We start from the raw sequence: 18673 nt of genomic DNA, 5'->3' as shown, positions 1-18673 counted from the left end.
ATGAGAGAGAGAGAGAGAGAATGTGTGAGAGTAAGAGCATGTGTGTGAGAGTGTATGTGAGAGAGAGTGTGTTGTGAGAATGTGTGTGTGTGAGAGTGTGTGAGAGAGAGCATGTGTGTGTGAGTGTGAGAGTGTGTGAGAGAGAGTGTTTGTGTGTATGAGTGTGTGTGTGAGAGAGAGTGTGAGAGAGAGAGTGTGAGAGAGAGAGTGTGAGAGAGAGTGTGTGTGTGAAAGAGAGAGAGAGAGAGACCCTGCAGAGATGTAACCTGCGTTCCCCTCTCTCTTCTCCTCCCTCTCCTTCTGTTTATTTTTATTTATTTTTGCAGTGCTGGTGACTGAACACAGGCACACGCCCTGCCAATGGAGCCACAATTCCGGCTCGCCCTACTTTTTGGCAGACAAACAAGACAATGTACTTTAATTCTTAGAATAAATTTATTTGGTTTTATGTGTATGAATGTTTTGCCTCTATGCCACACCACATGAACTCCTGTCGGTTCAGGAGAAAGTGTCAAATCTTCTGGAACTGGAGTTACTGATGGTTGAGAGCCACCCCGTGGATGCTGGGAATCAAACATGGGACCTTCGCAAGAGCAACAAATGCTCCAAAACACCGAGCCTCTTCCAAGAGAGCGAACTTTGAACATCAGTGCCCTCCCTGGGCTGAGCAGCAAGGGAAGTCCTGTGAGCAGCAGTCCAGTGACTGTGTCCTGATAAGGTGACAACCGTCTCTGTACCTTGCCCTCTCCCCTCCATTAGGCCTGTGATAGCCTCTGGCTCCTTATTCCCAGGCTAGAACTCAGAGGCAGAGAGGACCAACGGTCTTCCCAGTGTCACAACCCAGTGTCCCAGTTCCTCTGGACAAAGTTCAGTCTAGCACAGGCCCTGAGGGTGGTTATCCCCACTTCCCCCACCACCACCTGCCTCCTCCCCCACCTGCCTCCTCCCCCACCTGCCTCCTCCCCCACCTGCCTCCTCCCCCACCTGCCTCCTCCCCCACCTGACTCCTCCCCCACCTGACTCCTCCCCCATCTGCCTCCTCCAGCCATGATCAATGTGGCTTTCCATAGCCTGGCCCAGGCAGGCCTACCCTGTGGCTGGAGTTTGAGGAAGTAGGAGGCAGAGACTTGCTGCTTCTGCTGCTGCTGCTGCTGCTGCTGCTGCTTCTGCTGCTGCTGCTTCTGCTGCTGCTGCTGCTGCTTCTTAGGTGGAGAAGCATTCCTGGGTGGCGGGGGAGGGGGTTGTCCCGTGTTGTTTTGGGATTTTATTTTGTTTCTTGCTTGCTTTGAGTGAAGTGACCCCTAAGTTTTGCCTGCTACCTTGAGATTGACTTTAATGTGCCCCCTGGGCCTATAGTCCTTTTCAAATAGCAGCTGTTTTCCTGGCTTCCTGTCATCTGCAGTTCTTGAAGGGCAACTGGCCTTCTGCTCCCTGTTGGGGCCTATGTCCTTATCCATCAATGGCACATCCAGGATAAAGCCCTTCGAGATCCAGTTGGAAGGGCCTTGCTGAGGAGCCCCCCCCCACTCACACTCACACTCACACACACACACACACACACACACACACACACACCCACACACACTCACACACACACACACACACACACACTCACACACACCCACACACTCACACTCAACTCACACCCACACACACATTCCCCCCCCTCGAGCACACATACACTCACACACACTCACACACATTCACACTCACACACACAAACACACACACACATACTCTCTCGAGCACACACACACACACACACACACGCGCGCGCGCGCGCGCGCGCGTGCGAGCACGAGCGCACGCAGCCTGGCCTCCACAGCTGTTCTTGGTGAGAGGAAGATGCTGGACCTGTTTCTCCCAGCCCTCAGCAAGCAGGTGATGGTGGAAAGAAGGAAGGAGGGTGGGAGAGCAAGGTGGAATATTGCACAGGGATGTGCAAGCCCCCACTCCCTCCAAGACGGCAGCTCCTCTCCTAGGTCTCCACGGCTGCTCAGAAACTCCATCCGTGGGTAGTCAATGTTCCCGCAGGGTTAGGCTCACAGTGCAGTGTTGGGGATCAACCTCAAGGATTCGCTAGAGTCTAGGCCCAGGTTATATTGCAGGATATTCAACAGAGTCAGAAAATGATCCTCCAGGGGTAGCTACCTTGTCGGCTGGAGCAGAAGCTCCTTCCACAGCACCAAGATATGGCTCAAACTGTACTGTCTCTGGTTCTCCATATTCTCCCCTCCTGCTTTGGTGTCCAGGGTGACCAGAGCTGCTTCTGGGCAGGAAGCCAACCCAGAAAGTCCAGGATATCCCTCAGTGCCTGTCACCATGGCAACATGCCCGCACTGCCCCCCCTCCCAAGTCCAGTACCATTTCCCCCCCAAATTCAGGACGTCAGAATGGGAAGGGCCTCCTAGATCAGTCGATTTCAGCCCCTCCCTCTGTCCCAAATGGAGAAACTGAGGCCCAAGGGAGAAGGGTCGGGGGCTGGGGGAATATGTTGGTCAAGAGCCTACCCCTAAACCTTTCCCTTTCTCCCTCCCTGCTCCCCCCCACGTCAGTGCCCTTGGGATGGAGTAGAAGGTCTAAAAGTCTGATAGCCTAGGCGGGGTGCCACCCACACCTACCCTCACCCCAGCAGTGATGGCGCAGGTGGCGTCCCGGGAACCTGACACCCAAGATGAATAAATGATGCGGACTCAACCGCCCGCAGCCAGAACTCTCCGCGGCCGCTGCCACTACCACCGTCACCGCCTGCCGGTGGCCAGGGGCAGTCACCTGGTAGCTCTGTGCATCAGCCCCCTCTGCTCTCTGGACCTGTAGCGGAGTCCGCGGCAAACGGGAGAACATGGCCGGGAGGCAGCGTGGCTCGGGGCGGCTCTGGGCGCTGGGCGGCGCCGCGCTGGGGGCTTGCCTGGCGGGTGTTGCCACGCAGCTGGTAGAGGTGAGGCATCGCATCACGGAGGGCTCGGGATGATGGCACCGTCCAGGCAGGGGCCGGCGGGTGCGGGGAGCTGACTCTATCCCTTCATCTAGCTTGGTGGGGGTTGACACGACCCCTTGCCCTTCATGCTTAGAGTCACTAATCTGATGGCGGCTGACTTCGGGGACACAAGGAGTTTGTGTTCATGTGTGGAGGAGAAAAAAACAGCTTTGCCATCCGGTCTTTGTTTTCCTAGAGGATGGGTAGAGGGGACTTTCAGAGCCCTTAGCTTTCTTGACTTCTAGTCTCATAGAGGATATTCGGACCCTGTATTTAGGGCATGCTGCGGGAACTGGCCTTTCTCTACACACATCTCCCTACCTTAGGCCTGACCGGGACTGGAAGATCCAACTAGGTCCTAGTGATTCCTGCAAGGTTTCTAAGCAGACATGTCGTGAACAGTTCCTCTTTGGAAGAGAATAATGAGAAAAGGACAGAGACTGGGAGGGCTGAGAGGATTCAGCCCAGAAAGGAGGTGAAGAAGATGGGTGGGTGGAACAAACTGGCCAGAAGCCTGACCGGGGCCACCTGCAGCCTTTTTAATAGGAGGTAACAGAACAGACTTAGAAGTCAGGAGCTGCAGGCAAAGGGGCAGGAGGAGAGAGTGGAGGACAGAGCCAGTCAGCTCAGGGTTCTGAGGGGGCAGAGCTTTGAACTGGTGAGTCTGAGGGCAACACCCCATGATACAGAAACCTCTACCCCTGTGTATTGTGTCCCTTCTGCAACTGACCAGTGGTGTGGAAGAGGCTGTTCGAGTCAGGTATCAGTCCCCTGTAAGGGAAGCCAGGCTGGCCTGGGCCCCATGGGGCATGTAGGGCCTTTCACCAACTGCCCTGAGGTCCCTGCACAGAAACTCAGAGCAAAGGCTGTGACAACAGGCAAGTCAGTTCTGAGGCAAGGAGTCTCCCCACTCCCAGGAGTTCATCTTCTCCCAGCTCAGCCCAGCTCAGCAGAGGAAATCACATTTGGAGGCCATCTGCCTAGATCTCACGCAAAGGCCTGTCTTCTAAGGAAGCATGGGAGATACAGGCAGGGTTGGGATCCACGTCTCTTCTCAATCCAGCCTGGTGGTGCCCTCTCGACTGGGCTGTGCCTCTGAAGGAGGCAGGAACTCCAAGTCTGAGAATTTCTACCTTTATCAGGGCCTACCATAAGGTGCCTGGTCGTTGCCTGAAACCCTCCACCCAAGAGCCAGATCAGGATCTTCCAGTTAGATAATCAGTCAGGCCAAAACATCAGGCCTGTGAAACGGAGAAGAGCTACTGCCAAGCCCCCAAACTCTGACGTTGCAGTCAGGAGCTGAGCCCCACACACATTGCTCCAACCACTCATATGCCCTCTGCCCATATATGTCTGCCCATCTGCCCACACATGCTTATCCACATACTTCCCTGCTCTCACGGGGGTGGAGGGTTCCCAATCCACCAAAGGATAATGCTATTCAGCGCTACACTATCGCCAACTTTGCCATCAGACCGGAGAGTCCCCAGAAGCAGCTGGCACTATCCTATTCCAATTACAGGGAGAGAATCTGAGGTCTGGAGTAAAGAGGTGAGGTCCCAACCCAGTGCCTCTTAGTGAGCAGAAAAGAGCTTAGAAGTCACGTACCAGCCTATGGCCCAATGACTCTGGGCCTAGCATAGGTTAGTGATCCCCTCTGAGAACCACCCTCCCCATGGGGTGGGGGGGCAGGCAGTTGCTAGATGAGAACCCCTGGAAGGTGTCTATGTTTATGGACCTCAGTGAGGCCGTAGGAACGGGAGAGAGGCTGAGAAACAGGTGGCTTTCCTTTCTCAGATAGCCACGAGGGACGTTCCAAGCCTGTTCTTATTGATCATTTAGGAGATGACATGTTGCACAAATGCCTGGCCTCACCCCTCTCCTTGTCCCTTAGCCAAACTTTCTGACAGACAGGATTATATCTCTTTCTAGTCAAAAGTAGCCCCTCTCATCTTCCACAAGGCACAGCCATATTCCCGTAGACACTCGGGACGAAGTCATGTAACCTCGAAACATCCGGGACGGGCTGAGAATGAAAAACTCAGTTGATAGAGTGTTTGCCTAGCACACATAACTCCAGGTTCGACACCCCCCCCCCCCAGCGCACCATCTACAAAAACAAACACACCCAGGGCAAAGCCATAGCTCAAAAACACCCAGATAAGTGATATGTTTTCCTTGATTTCTAGAAACATAAGGCGGGATACTATCTTTTAATACCCTGTGGTCAGGTTCCCTTAGACATGAGGCCTCCTAGAAACCCACGGTTCCTGTCCCTTTTAGCCGCACTTATATCATTTAGCCACCTGGTGGCGCTACATTACTATTTTTCTAGGTCTATCCTGGCAGGCCTAGCTGTCTGGTGGCATGGGGCAGGAGCCAGTGTGTGGACACCTGTATGAGGAGAGTCTTATCCATGTAGCCTAGCAGTAGAGCACCATTGGGAGAGGAGAATAAAACCAGTCTACCAGGCAGCACACCTGGCCCGTGAAACCGGTCTTGCCCTGTCTCTGGCCTTGGTCCTGAGACCCCATCAGCGCTGGCTAGGTCAGGCTGTCCACATTTGCTTCTTTGAGCCTTGTTTCCCCCAAGCAGCAGCCTCTCTTCTAGTCCAAGTCCATGGTGACACGGTCTGGGACTCTGATCACTGCTTTTATTCTAAACCTTGGACTTTTTGAGGTCTAGGGTGTTGGCTGTGAAGGTCTGAAACATTTTGGGGATTCTAAAAACGGGTGGGCTGAGTCCTTGCTGACCCCATCCCAGCCTGCTGGCCTGTGCCTGGCTCACTCCTTTTTTCTCTTGACCCCACAGCCCAGCACGGCCCCGCCCAAGCCCAAGCCGCCCCCACTGACCAAGGAGACCGTGGTGTTCTGGGACATGCGCCTGTGGCATGTGGTGGGCATCTTTTCCCTGTTCGTGCTGTCCATCAGTGAGTAGCTGTACCCTGCCCTCCCCACCCCACCACAGGAAGAACACAGCCCTTCTAGCTCCCCCCAGCCCCTTCTGTACTCCTTGGATTCAGAGCAGCAATTCCGGGCAGTTCAAATAGGCTAGGCGCTCACAAGAGGCCCACCGTGGTCTCTGGCACCTCCTCACTCACACAAAGTCCCTGTGGAGGGCTGACGGGCCAGTGGTGACCCAAAGATTTCTGCTGGACCCGGGGAAGCAGCCACATGGCAATTATGTTAATTATAGGGGACTCCAACTGAATCCAGGACATGTCATCTTTCCTATGGCTGGCCTCCTGATGCTTTTCTTGCAGTTCGGCCAATTCAGAGAGCCCACACCCAGGGGCCCCAGCAAGGACACCCTCTACCAGAGGCTCCCCAGACAGTGAGCACACGCAGCTTCCAGACTCTGAGCTCTACCTCTCTAAGTGTCATTTTCCAGAAATGATTCATACCTACTTTTCAAAGCGGGGGGTCCATTCCTCTCCTCCAGTCTTACTGATGCAATGGGCTTGGAGTGGACCCCTCTCCCTCTCCATTGTGACGTTGGTCAGTGGAGGGGGCGGTAGCAACAAGTTGAATGAACACAAGCTAAATGGGATGCCGAGACACAAAACAAGGGCAAGGAGTGGGGAGCAAAGAGAGAAGAAACCCACCCCACTTATAACAGCCCATAGAGGAGGGGTCTTCCGGCTGTAGACCAGAGGGAGGCTGGCTGGGAAAGGTCTTTAGAGGGGACAGTATGAGCAAAAGCTAGGAGGGAGCTGGCCTCTATGTCAGGTTTCAGATAAGACCCGTGGGACATCACCAAAAGGTACCCAAAATAGAGGCTAAAGTGACATTTGAGTTCTAGTGGCAGCTTTCCCAAGAGATGGCCTAGAGTGCTGGACGGCCACGGAGAAACCATCCAGATGTGAGGGGCTCTCAAGACATCTGATTTGTACAGGCCTCTCCTGGCAGGCAAAGTGTCCTCGAGTGAGAATACCCTTTCCTCCCAAATCTGGGGAACTAGCTGGTGGTATTCCCAGCTTAGGCCTAGAGAGGAGACTGCTGAGTGATGGCCCCAGAAAAAGGTGTGCCTGCAACCAGAGTCCTTATATCTGGAAGGAGACCTCCCTTGTTATCAAGAGGCAGTTAGCAACTGTCCCAAGGAGCCCCAGAGCTGTGAAGAGAACGTCTCTGGGGAATCCCCTCACCCCCAGGGTAACAGCTAGGAACCTGAGGCCTCTCCCAGGCCCTGCTCTCAGAGAATGGTGGAGGGGCCTGGGGCCACACCAGAAATTGGCACAGAGTCAAACTAAAGAGGCACATGGAAGTTAACTGCAGAGCATTCCCCCACCTCTACCTTCATTCCCTAGCATGCAAAAGGGCAGGGACGGACAGTCCCTGTGCAGCAGGTCAGCGGCGGCCTCCTCCATAGCATAGCTTCTGGGAGCGATGGCAGGGAAACTATCCTCGCTGCTTCCCAGACTGCTTGAACTCCAGCAGGCATTAGTGGAGCATCCCCCTCCCCAAATTCCCTCAGGGATGGGAACTAAGGCTGAATAAAGTTCCCCTGGGGCTCTCCAGAATTCCTGGTTCTGCCCCGGGCCTCAGAACTTGACCCCAAATTTTCATTCATTTTCTTTGAAGAGAAGCAAACAGGCCAGGTCAGGATGGGCGGACTTAGACGGGTGGGCTTGGCTGGGCAGGCATTTGTGATCTTTGTTGAACTGCCAACAGCTACACGGAGCCTTAGCAAGCAAGGTCCTCAGGGTGCCACTGGGGTGACTAGCAAAGGTGACCCAAGCCAGTAGGATTGGAGCATGAGGAAAACCTTGAGTCCCAGGCATCCACACAGGAGTCTGAGTGAGACCAAAGCAAAGCACTCTGGGTAATGAAAGACCATTGTCTGCTCAGGTCTAACCCCAGAGAGCTGTACACTGGGGCTCTGGTGTAGCCAGCCTCTTCCTACCTCCAGCATATTTCTAGATGCCAGTGGCTCCCACAGGAACCCAATCCAGTTCCCAGCAGTGGAGACTTTTAGACACTCTCTTCCATCCTGTCTATCTGTCCATCCATCCACTCATTCCATCCCATTGCTTCTCCCATTCTAAAGTCTGGGTGAGAGAAATAGGAACAAAATATTTGCCTCAAGTTACACAGTTCTGGTTGAATAAGATGACCCTAGACTACCTAGGTCTGATCCATTTCCTCAAAATAGACCTGGCTTGTCATGCTGGGCCCTTCTGTACCTCAGTAGCCTGCCAGGAAGTTCTGTCGGGTCATATTATTTATAATAAGAACCAGCCCCACCCCCTCCCTAGGGGCTGGGGCCACAGTGGTCAGATTGTGGGAGCCTTAGAAAAATAAACTCTGCCCAGCCAGCCAGGTTCTGGCAGCCCTGCTTTGTCCATCACTGGACAGGCCAGCTCCACGCTCTGCTCAATTGACGTGGCATAGCTGCCTTTAACCAGAAAAACATCCCTGGGAGAACTCCCTCAGAAGTAAATGCCCAGTGCAGGGTCTGGGCCGTCCTCACCAGTTTCTTCCTAGGCAGGGTCCAGGCTTGTCCTCAGGGAGGCTGAAGAGGATGCAGCCACACCCTTGGGCGTTTACTACACCTCTGTCTGTGACAAGGAGGCTGGAGAAGGAAACCTGGGGTGTCTTAGGAGCACCCAGAGAGGCCTAAGTCAGAAGCACAGTGTGACTCTAGGTAGCCTTGGCTAGAGCTGTACCCTCCTCTGGTACCCAGTGTGGTCAGCGACTACCAGACCTAGACTAGCTCTAGAATTTGTGGTCAACTACAATGAGAACACCAGGCTTCATGTCCAAGTTGCTAAGAATTTGACAGTGAACCATTACAACTAAGCATGGGCCGGGTCACCTTAGGCTTTTGCAGAAGTCTGACGTGATACACGCCTACGCAGGCAGAGTCAGGACTAGCATTTGGGTACCACTCAACCTGGCTGAGCCCTCACCCTAGCCAAACTTGCTCTGACACCCATACAGTCATCACGCTGTGCTGTGTGTTCAACTGCCGTGTACCGCGGACACGGAAGGAGATCGAGGCTCGGTATCTACAGCGAAAGGCAGCCAAGATGTACACAGACAAGCTGGAGACCGTGCCTCCCCTCAACGAACTCACAGAAATCCCTGGAGGTAAGTAGTTTCCAGTTCAGTTGCAGCCTGCCCTGGACCCTGCAGCCGGCCACTTCCTCGGTCCCACTATTCCAACTGAACCTGTCCCTGCCCTCTCGCTGCAGCTGGTCCAGAGAAGGGACTGGGCACGATCCCAGGAGAGCAGAAACTGGTCAGAGCCAGGCAACTAGGACAAGGAGCCTGTTTTTTTAGCAGAAACATTGTGTGTGTGTGTGGGGGGGGGATTTAGTCGGTAAGGTCTCTTTGTCACACAAGCACAGGGACCTGAGTTTGCTGTTCCAACACCTACATTAAAGGCAGACAGCTATAGAAGACATCCAACACCCACCTCGGGTCTCTACACACATGCCCACACATGTTTGCACTCATAGGCATGCATACACACGTATCCCCAGGTAAAAAAGATCTGAGGAGAAAGGGCAGGAGGAGAGAGGCGTTCTGCGGCCTTTTCCTGTCTCACCACTGTGGCTTGGCCTCTTCTCCCTCCCCTCAGAGGACAAGAAGAAAAAGAAGAAGGACAGTGTGGACACGGTGGCTATCAAGGTAGAGGAGGACGAGAAGAATGAGGCGAAGAAGAAAGGAGAGAAGTGAGGGCGGCGTCCTGGAGGTGGCAGCCGGGGCTGGCAGGCCCTGAAGCATGAGTTCAGGCCAGGATCCAGGCATCAGGACTCCGCGTTCATACATGGACGGCAGAGGCTGTGGTCCAGGGGAAGGCCAAGGTCGTGGGCATTACCTCACGGCCCAAAAGATGTAGGGACAAGACTTCACTAGTGTCCACCCTGGACTCTGTTCATTTCACATGGTCAGTCTGGGCACTTCTCATGGGCCACTGTCCCTCCATAGATATAGAGTGGCCTCAAACTCCTCTCCCCATCCAGGCAAGCTTCTGTCCCACCCTTCTTGCCAGGGGCAGAAGTGGCTATGAAGGAGTCAGGGATTGGTCGATGAGGATGGCAGGATTGAACAGATTGTTCAACAACACAGACGGAGGATTGGAAGGGGACTTGTGACATGAGAGATTCTCTGACATAGCTAGACAGCCACCCCAAAGAGCAAGGAGATTGCCCCAAGTTCGACGGTGATCTGTCCTTGGCTTCTAGGGTGTCCCCATTATCAGGAGAATCCCTGATCTGGCAAATGCCAAGCTCTGAAAACAAGGTGACAGCGTGACAGGGCCGAGACCACTGAGGGGCTGGCAGGAGGCCCAGGGCCTAAGGGCTTCTGGCTTAGGGGTGGGGTCTGAAACATAGAAGAATGAGTTGAGTGGGCTGAGTGAGAAAGCCTGGGTCTCCTCACGGGAACCAAGAACTACTCAAGACGCAGTGCATGGGGTACGGACTACTGCGGTTGCCTTTTCTCTGGCCAGGACTCTGTCAGACCACGGCAGGAAGCAGTCAGCCACCAGTCTGCCGAACACAGTGGTATGCAGGTCCTCTTCTGCCATGTCCCTTACTTTAAAAAGCATCTCTGCCAAGAAGACGAATGAAACGCCATGGAGGGGCTGGCTCGGAGAGGGAGATGTACGAAGGCGCTTCTAGTGTCAAAATGAGGAGCTGTGCCCGGAGCTGGGGACTGAGACCCTGGAAGACTTTCCCAGTGTGAAGCCTGCTAGAAAGGTGTCCTGAGGAAATCTGTAACTAAAGCCAGGTGCCTTCTCAGCCCCAGGCGTATAAAACTTCACCCTGAGATGAACTTCTGCCCCGGTCCCACGCTTTGCCTGGTCCTTAAGGATTCCTGTAAAAGTGACACAACACGATAGGTGCCTCAGACAAACCTGACGTTCTCTCTCTGTCTGACCCCTGTCCCAGACTAAGCGGGGGAAAGCCCAGTGGATGAGGAGCAGTTATAGCCACCCCACCTCACCAAGTGGACAGGGAGGGAAACTGAGGAGCTAAGCAGAACTCTCCTCCACTCTACCCCAGGCCCAACAGGCCTCTGACAGTTTGAACCTGGTGCTGGGATTCACGGGAATCATCCCTCATCGTCCTACAAGGAGAGGCATGCGAGGATGGCTTGGGCAAGGAAATATTGAGGGGGCGGAGGGATCACAGAAGGCCCTATCATGGACATAGAGGACCCTGACTAGGCGGACGCAGCTGGCTGACCTTCAGGGTCCCGTCCATGGGCATCTCTCAAGACACATCAGAACTGCTCTGTATGCAAGGCCGTGGAAACCCAGAGGGGCTGAGGCCACTCGAGGTCACTCAGAGCATCAGCAGCTGCAGCCTGTGCGAAGTGTGTCAGCTCTGCTGGGTCCTTTGTGTACCTGTGTCTCTCCAGGCTGGAAGCAGGACTAGAGGGTCATAGTACTCTATGGAGTTATGGGAACAATATTCTTCAGGGTTCCGGGTCCTAGCCAGAAGGCAGTCAAGACCAGGGAGAGTCCAATTCCCACTCAAGTCTCACAGAAGGAGCATGCAGCTCTCCATCTAGGGGTCTGGGAGAGAGGTCTGTCAGCCCCAGCTTCAGCCTGGGTAGCCCATCCTAACCTTCCCGCCGCCCCTTCATACACCCCTCTGCTTTCCACGGGAGCCACCCCAAAACTTTAGAGGCTCCTCAGGGGTTATAAGCACACATCGCATTGTGTGTTCCCACTTCCCACTAGAGCAGGCTCAGACAGGAGGAGACATGGGAAAAAAGAAGTGTTTTAATCTCTGCTAGTCCCTGCTGGCTGAGCGCCTCACCCACAAGCAGCACTCAGGAGGAGGGGAAGGAAGGAGAGAGACATGGCAGTGTCACAGAGTGCCCAGAAGGATGAGGAGCAGAAGGAAACCCAGAAGCAAGGTCCTGGATGGCGCGGGAAGGGCCAGGGGCTCCCCACTAAGGCGGTCCCAGATCCACATCTGGTAGTGAGAGACCTGGAGAAAGATGGGCGGGGCCTCAGTCTTCTTGCAGCCCGGGCCCCAGCTCATCACTCCTACCAGGTACCACATGCCGTCTGAAGAGCAGACCAGGGGCTCACCAGTCCTCTCCTGTAAGGAGGGAAGGAGTTAAAAAGGTCAGGGAGGTGAAGCCACGTCTGAGGGGGCCGTGACCCGACTCAGGGACCCCACCCAGGATGTTCCCACCAGGTTATCTCCATATCCCCCCAGAATGAACGAACTGATACTTCCTCCACATAGGACACTCCGTCCTCCATCCACACCCAATTCCCTCCCAGTCTCATCCCCGTCCTCACCTCCATCCTCTCCCACCCCTGCCCCTGCTTACGTTTCTCACCCTCTCTCCCTCTCTCCCCTCTCTGTCGCTCTCGGCTCTGCCTCCTGCACCCCTCCACCCCTTGGGATAAGTGAGCAAGGGACAGTGGTCCTCACATAGCAGAACGTTTCCCTGTCGTTGTCCAAGGCACAGATCATCTGAGGGCTGATGATCCGAACCAGAGTGTGGATCCTGGAGAACTTGTGGTAGTAATGCTCACACTCCTTGCTGTTCAGGATAGAGACTTCCTTCTCCTGGAGGGTTTGGAACTGGGGCCATAGGCCTGTGGGACATGTCCCCAGTCAGGTTTAGCCATTGGCTAGTCCACAGCCACCGTCTCTGTCTCTTTTGCATAGCAGAGAGGTCTCCATATCTGGGCTATTTTCCCCTCTGGCCAGCAGGCCCCAAGGTTGTCCCCATGGAGGTGCTGGAACATAGTCCACACCTATTGACCTCTTGGCTCCGCTAGTCCTCTTCCAAGTGCAGCCAGCACTCTCAGGCCTAAGTCTCTCTTTTTAAAGCCATTCCTGGGGCCTCTTTCTCACAGTTTCTCCAGGCCCACCCCACAACTCTACCCTAACCCCCACCCCATCCCACCCCTACATCAGCACTCTCTTCCATTCCACCCAAAATGTGCCTGAGCTCCTGGAGACAGGAAATTTCTGATCACTCCCAGATAGGCCACAGAATGGCTGTTTAGAGGAGGAAATCGGATCCTAAGGACACAGAGAAGGGTGTGTCTCTTGTGCATTAGTGGTTTCATAAAGGGAAGAGATATTCCAAGAACCCATCAGAAAAAAAAAATGATCCCTTGACTGGCCATGAGAGGATGTGCCTGTCTTGAGAGCCTTGCTCCTATAATGGAATGACAAGGGATGGGGGCGGGGCACTGGAATGACGAGGGATCTGGGACCTTTTGAGACTCTTGGCTTTTCAAACATAACCCACATCCATTCTGGCAACGTCTTGCAGACAGGAGAACCCGCCCTCTTGTACTCTCTACCTGCCAATGTCCTGCGGTCGTGTGTAGGTGACAAGCTATCGTTCTGAGACCTCCCTGCTCTCAAGAAAGTTTTGTTTACATAAGCTTTCGTGATCCTGAGACTTCAATGGTTCCCAGAGGCCTAACTTGACCCTAGTATGTTCTCTGACAAGACCCTCGAGGAGGAGGAGACTTGAGAGATGAGAAGAAGAAAGTTCCTGGGTCAGTCAGGAATAAATGATGATCCAGAAAGGTTCATCCAAGGGGCACCCCAGCCACACCCAAGTTGGCTCTCCCCACCATGCACCCTAACGATGGGGGGGTGGGGCTCTGACTCACCGTTAGCCTTGGGGTATCCCCAGCCTGTCACAGTGCAGAGAGAGCCGTCCTCCACCACATACTCCAGGCCAGGGAGGCAGACAGGCCACACGTATTTGCTGTACTTGAGCTCCCATTTGAGCTTGAGGAGACCAATGTCATGGATCCGGCCAACCCACGACCAGTACCGCCTGGATTGGTAGCCGCTGTTTATGATGACCTGCTTTACTGGCACATCTGAACTGGTTTCTGTGGTCTGGTTAATCCATGGACTCCCCACCCTCACGGTATAGTTAACACGGTTCCTATGGGAATGGGATAGGGGCATATTCCATCACCTCCAGGCTCTTACCTCATGCCCCAATCCTGCCCTTCATACCACTGTGGCCCTGTAAGCAAATCCAGGCAGGCCACCTCCTGCTTCAAACTCCCCTCCTCCCAGAGCCTGTTCCTCATGACAGAGTCCTGCACACAACGGGTGGTCCCCTTTTGTGTGGAGGGGAAAAATGGAGATTCAGAGAAATGCCATGGCCTGCTCAGAGATGTGCATGTAGGAAGTGGTCTTGTGATATGGTCTCTGTTTCCTCAAGTCAGAACCTGAGTTTTTCTCCTACGTTTCACCTTGGTGGGTAACGGAGTCCCTGTATAGTGACCATGGCCTGAATCTTTTTTTTTTTTTTTTTTTTTTTTGGTTCTTTTTTTCGGAGCTGGGGACCGAACCCAGGGCCTTGCGCTTCCTAGGTAAGCGCTCTAACCACTGAGCTAAATCCCCAGCCCCCCATGGCCTGAATCTTAAGCCGCCTTCTATGGGAACATGCTCTCACTGGTCAGTCCTCATGGGAAACACAGATAGATGTTGCTCTCAGGAACTTGCAGGCCCCAGAACATTGGCACACCAACCCCTTGGTCTCTACACAAAGTATGCCTATCTTCCCGTCTCTAGTCCACCTGAGAGGTTCTAAGTCAGGGTCTCTCTCAGAAGAGAAGAGAGGGTAATTGGAATGAAAGACCTAGGGCCTTCTGAGGCCCTACAGCACAGGACTGAAGGGGAGGTCAAAGGGCAAAGGGCAGGTACAGGCCAAAGGCCAAGCCCCAGGAAGGAATCTGTGAGACCTAACCCCGCCTTGCTCAGGGTGAGGGTGAGGCTGGGCCTGGCTCTGTAGGCTCCACACAGGACACGATTGCTACTTGATGGGTCACCTGGGAGAGTGACTGAGAGTCTGGCATTCCAAATGTCTTTCCACCCACCCACCTGGGCCCCAACTCACTGGCTCAAGCAGTGGGCCACAGCCAACACCCACTGGGAGGCAATCAGGATGCCGGCACAGACGTGTGAGCCATTAGTCTGCACGCTGACCATCCATGGCCACCGCCGGGTCATGGCTTCTGGGTCCCTGAGAGTAGGGTCTGGCTCCTGGGAGGAGCCGCACACTGAAGAGAAAGAAAAGAGTTTGAAGAAGGACAAGTTCACCCTGCCACATCTCGTGGCTCTGTCCGCATTTCCCTCAGCCTCTCCAGCCTCTCCCCTGTAGCTATCCAACCTTTTCTACGTTTCACTATAGAACAGAGCCCACACACGGATGGACTTCTGCAGCTTCAGAAAAGCCCCAGCAGCATCCAGATGCTATTTCCTTGTTCCTACAGTGCGGGCTCCAGAGCACTCTAATAACAAGCTTCAGCCAGACCATCACAAATGCATCTGTACGTCTACCTGTTTTCAGACTGCTCCTTTTAGTTGACCCAGTGTGGATCCTGGCCCCTTCTCTGGGAATCCCCTCTTGTGATTCACGTAGACAGATAACCCAACAGTAAAGCGGGCTGCATGAGGGAGCAGGCACACCCCGAAGAGGAAATGTAACAAAAGCCACGGAAGCTCGCCCGGCCTCTTGGGACTGACTCGGGATAGCCAGCATAAGCAGATTCACACACCCGTCTGTCAAAAGCTGGGTATTTGTGACATCAAATGCTGGTGAGAACTCTAGGTCATGACGTACCCTCCTGCGGAGGGGAGTGCCAACTGCTAAAGGGCACTATGGGAAAAGTTGTGAAAACTCAAGAAGGGGGCCAGAGAGATGGTTGGGTTATTAAGAGCACTGGCTGCGCGGGGTGGGGGGTATCAGAGACCACCTTTCAGCCCAGAACTTGGGAGGCAGAGGCAGGTAGATCTCTGAGTTTGAAGCCAGCCTGGTCTACAGAGTGAGTTCCAGGATAGGCGTGGCTACACTGAGAAACCCTGTTTTGGGGAAAATAAATAAATAAATAAATAAATAAATAAATAAAGCAGTAGCTGCTTTTCCCTAAGCATAAGAGGAGTTGTTCCCAGCATGCACGTGGAGGCTCCCAACCATCCATAACTCCGATTTGGAGATATGGTGCCCCCTTCTGGCTTCCATAGGCGCCAGGCACATAGGTAGGGCAGACACGTGCATGCAGGCAATGTACTATACACATAAAAATAAAGGAAATCGAAGTTAACCCTATCTAGCTTCCCAGTTATTCCCACTTAAGTATGTCCTAATCAAATCAGTGCATTGTGCAACCAAGTCAATGGGCCATGGCATATATATATATATATATATATATATATATATATATATATATATGTATGTATATGTATGTATATATGTATTATGTGTTCATTTGTAGTGCTGGGATGGGATTCAGGGCCTGGTGTTATTTATGTGTTATATTTTACCATTCCCGTGTGGATGGGCAGACACACACTCCTGTGCGCGTGTGGAGGCCAGAGTTCCTGTGTGTGTGTGGAGGCCAGAGGAGGATTTGCAGAGTCCCTGTTACTCTGTTACTCTCTTGATACAGCATCACTCACTGAACCCTAAGATAGATTGGCAGCTTCCTCAGTAGGGTGCTGAGGTCCCAGCAATCTCCTGTCTCTGCTCCCCATTCTCCTCTCCCTGCCCCTAAAGTGCTGGGGTTACTGGAGCATGAGAGCACACACCCATTCAGCTTTTTACATAGGTCCTGGGGTTTTAACTCAGGTCTTCCTGTTTGCACGGTAAGAGCTCTCTTACCCACCGAGTGATTAGCTCCCCAGCCCACCACAGCATTTTAAAATGATACTCGGCTAAGGGACTATCAGCACGCACCACGCACGGTACAGTGATGTCTCCTGCTAGACTTTTTGAGTCAGTTAAAGTGACTGCATCGAATCCTAGGATAACAACAGTCTCTTATGTGGGTCTTAACCACAGACCATTGTTTACAAGAAAGTATCCTGGGGCACTGGTGAGGTTTAATTGCCAACTGGACACAGCACAGAGTGGTCTGAAAGAAAAGCCTACATTGACAAATTGTCTAAATGAGATTGGCTGTGGGGTGAGGGGTAAGGGGTGAGGGCTGTCTTGATTATCAGTTGATGCTGGATGGCACAGCCCTCGGTGGCGTGGCACCATCTCCAGGAGGGGACGGGCTATGTAAGAAAACTAGCTAAGCATGATCCTGTGAGAGTGAAAGTGCCAGCGAGCAGCCTTCCTCCATGGTTTCTACCTCGGGTTCTTGCCCTGGCTGCCCTCCCTGATGGACTGGGACCTGGGAACGTAAGCCAAATAAATAAAAGTCCCCACCCCCGAGTGGCTTTACACACCAACAGCAAGGACATTAAAACACCAGGTGGGCTCTGAAACCCCCACAGAAGTTATGCTGTGTGGGTTGGGATTTAGCTCAGTGGTAGAGCGCTTTGCCTGCAAGGCCCAAGGTTCGGTCCCCAGCTCAAAAAAAGAAAAAAAAAAAAAAAAAAAAAAAAAAAAAAAAGTTATGCTGTGGACTCTGGGATGGGAACCTGAGACAAGGGGCAGGCCAGGTCAAAGGACGGCCCGCAGCTGCCAGCGGCCAGCTCTGGGTACGGGGACACCACCTCTGCATTCCCAGCACTAGCTTTGATGGTCCTCAGCTGCCTCCTATTTACCTCACCACGATGGAAGGCCTGCAAGCAAAAGCAGGCCCAAGGCCTGGCCCAACCTTCTTCAGAGCTCAATAAACACTAGTACAGGGACGTTCCCGACTCCTCCTCGTCCTCTGGGTACTTGATCCCTCGACCCTTTGACCTCGGAGACCAAAAAAATCTAAGAACTCTCTGACCTCTCCTGCTCGGTACTTACAGGGGAGGTCGCCGGGTTTTGTCTTAGGAACGGACCCAGTAATCCCCACAGTGCTCAGGGCCCCCATCCCTTTCGGTGGAGTCGTGGTCTGTGAAGTGTCTGAAGTCTGGTCCTGCCGAGGAAGGCGAAGCCTGCCTGAGGGACAGATGCCACTGGAGGCACAGGAGGCTCTGGGGCCGGTCGGGACTGCGGTGGACAGCGTCGCCGGGGATTCTCCTGCGGCCAAGCAGCCTGTGGAAGGTCACGAGCGGGTCAGAGGCGGCCACGGGTGGGCGTGCTGGGGAGGGCGCTGGGGGCGGACGGGCTCACCTGCTGGCCGCCGAGGCAGGAGCAGCAGCAGCAGCAGCAACAGAAGGAGAAGGGCTCGGGCGCGGGTGCGGGTGCGGGAGGCCCCAGGCACACCGGGACCCTGAGGGCCCTGCCCACGGACCCCGGCCCCGCACCAGGGCTCCATTGCGCCGCTAGGTTCCTCCACAATGGCGCCCTCCATCGGGCGCCTCATGGCGCTCTGGTGCCCAGCCTGCGTGGCGCCCCCTGGATGGCATGCGCTGGGACGCTCCAGCCAAAGGCGCGAAAGGAGTGTCTGGCTTGTGTCTTTCCTCAGACTGGTGGGCCCTTTGCCTCACCTCAGCTAATTTCTAAGCTTCTGTGCTATCTCCACCAGCAGCCACAGCAGCGAGAGGAAGGCCAACCCCGACGTCTCAGTACCCCTACTCCCCTCTGCCAGCACCCATACCTTCCTCCTTGAATACTAATAGCTCAGGCCATCGTCCCAGGGCACTGATGAAGCAAAGTAGTGTGTTCATTAGGGTCTCACTATGTCACCCAGGCTGGTCTCGAACTCACTGCAATTCTGTCTTGGTCTCCTAAATATGGGCCACCGAGCTTGGCTTTAATGACGATTTTGAAAGGGTGCAACATTTGAAGCACTGTGCTCTCTAGATCCACTTACTAAGACCAGAGAGCCATAAGGGAGAAGCTATGGTATCCA

General features: G+C 53.9%; 2 protein-coding genes and 1 long non-coding RNA gene across 3 annotated transcripts; 1 reads left to right on the top strand and 2 right to left on the bottom strand.

The window, feature by feature from the left end:
* Nucleotides 1-416: 416 nt before the first annotated feature.
* Nucleotides 417-1166, bottom strand: LOC116907686. The gene is made up of 2 exons (XR_004388836.1): nucleotides 1091-1166; nucleotides 417-710 (listed from the first exon to the last, which is right to left on the bottom strand). It is a non-coding gene; the product is annotated as an uncharacterized LOC116907686 (long non-coding RNA).
* A 1221-nt stretch (nucleotides 1167-2387) lies between these two features.
* On the top strand, nucleotides 2388-10839 carry Tmie (transmembrane inner ear). The gene is made up of 4 exons (XM_032910791.1): nucleotides 2388-2938; nucleotides 5789-5906; nucleotides 8917-9066; nucleotides 9560-10839. The coding sequence occupies exons 1-4, from the start codon at nucleotides 2843-2845 to the stop codon at nucleotides 9655-9657; spliced, it is 462 nt and encodes a 153-aa protein (XP_032766682.1). The 5' UTR covers nucleotides 2388-2842; the 3' UTR covers nucleotides 9658-10839.
* An 856-nt stretch (nucleotides 10840-11695) lies between these two features.
* Nucleotides 11696-18136, bottom strand: LOC116906988 (probable threonine protease PRSS50). Its single transcript, XM_032909914.1, is given in 5 exon segments — nucleotides 11696-12038; nucleotides 12381-12547; nucleotides 13586-13869; nucleotides 14833-14995; nucleotides 17683-18136. Coding segments are annotated over 5 exon segments (1305 nt in total). The 3' UTR covers nucleotides 11696-11801.
* Between the last annotated feature and the right edge of the window lie 537 nt (nucleotides 18137-18673).

This window comes from Rattus rattus, chromosome 8 (genome assembly GCF_011064425.1).
Source record: "Rattus rattus isolate New Zealand chromosome 8, Rrattus_CSIRO_v1, whole genome shotgun sequence".
Lineage (NCBI taxonomy): Eukaryota > Metazoa > Chordata > Mammalia > Rodentia > Muridae > Rattus > Rattus rattus.
Note: the sequence above shows the minus strand (reverse complement) of the source record. Positions and strands in the feature narration are given on the sequence as shown.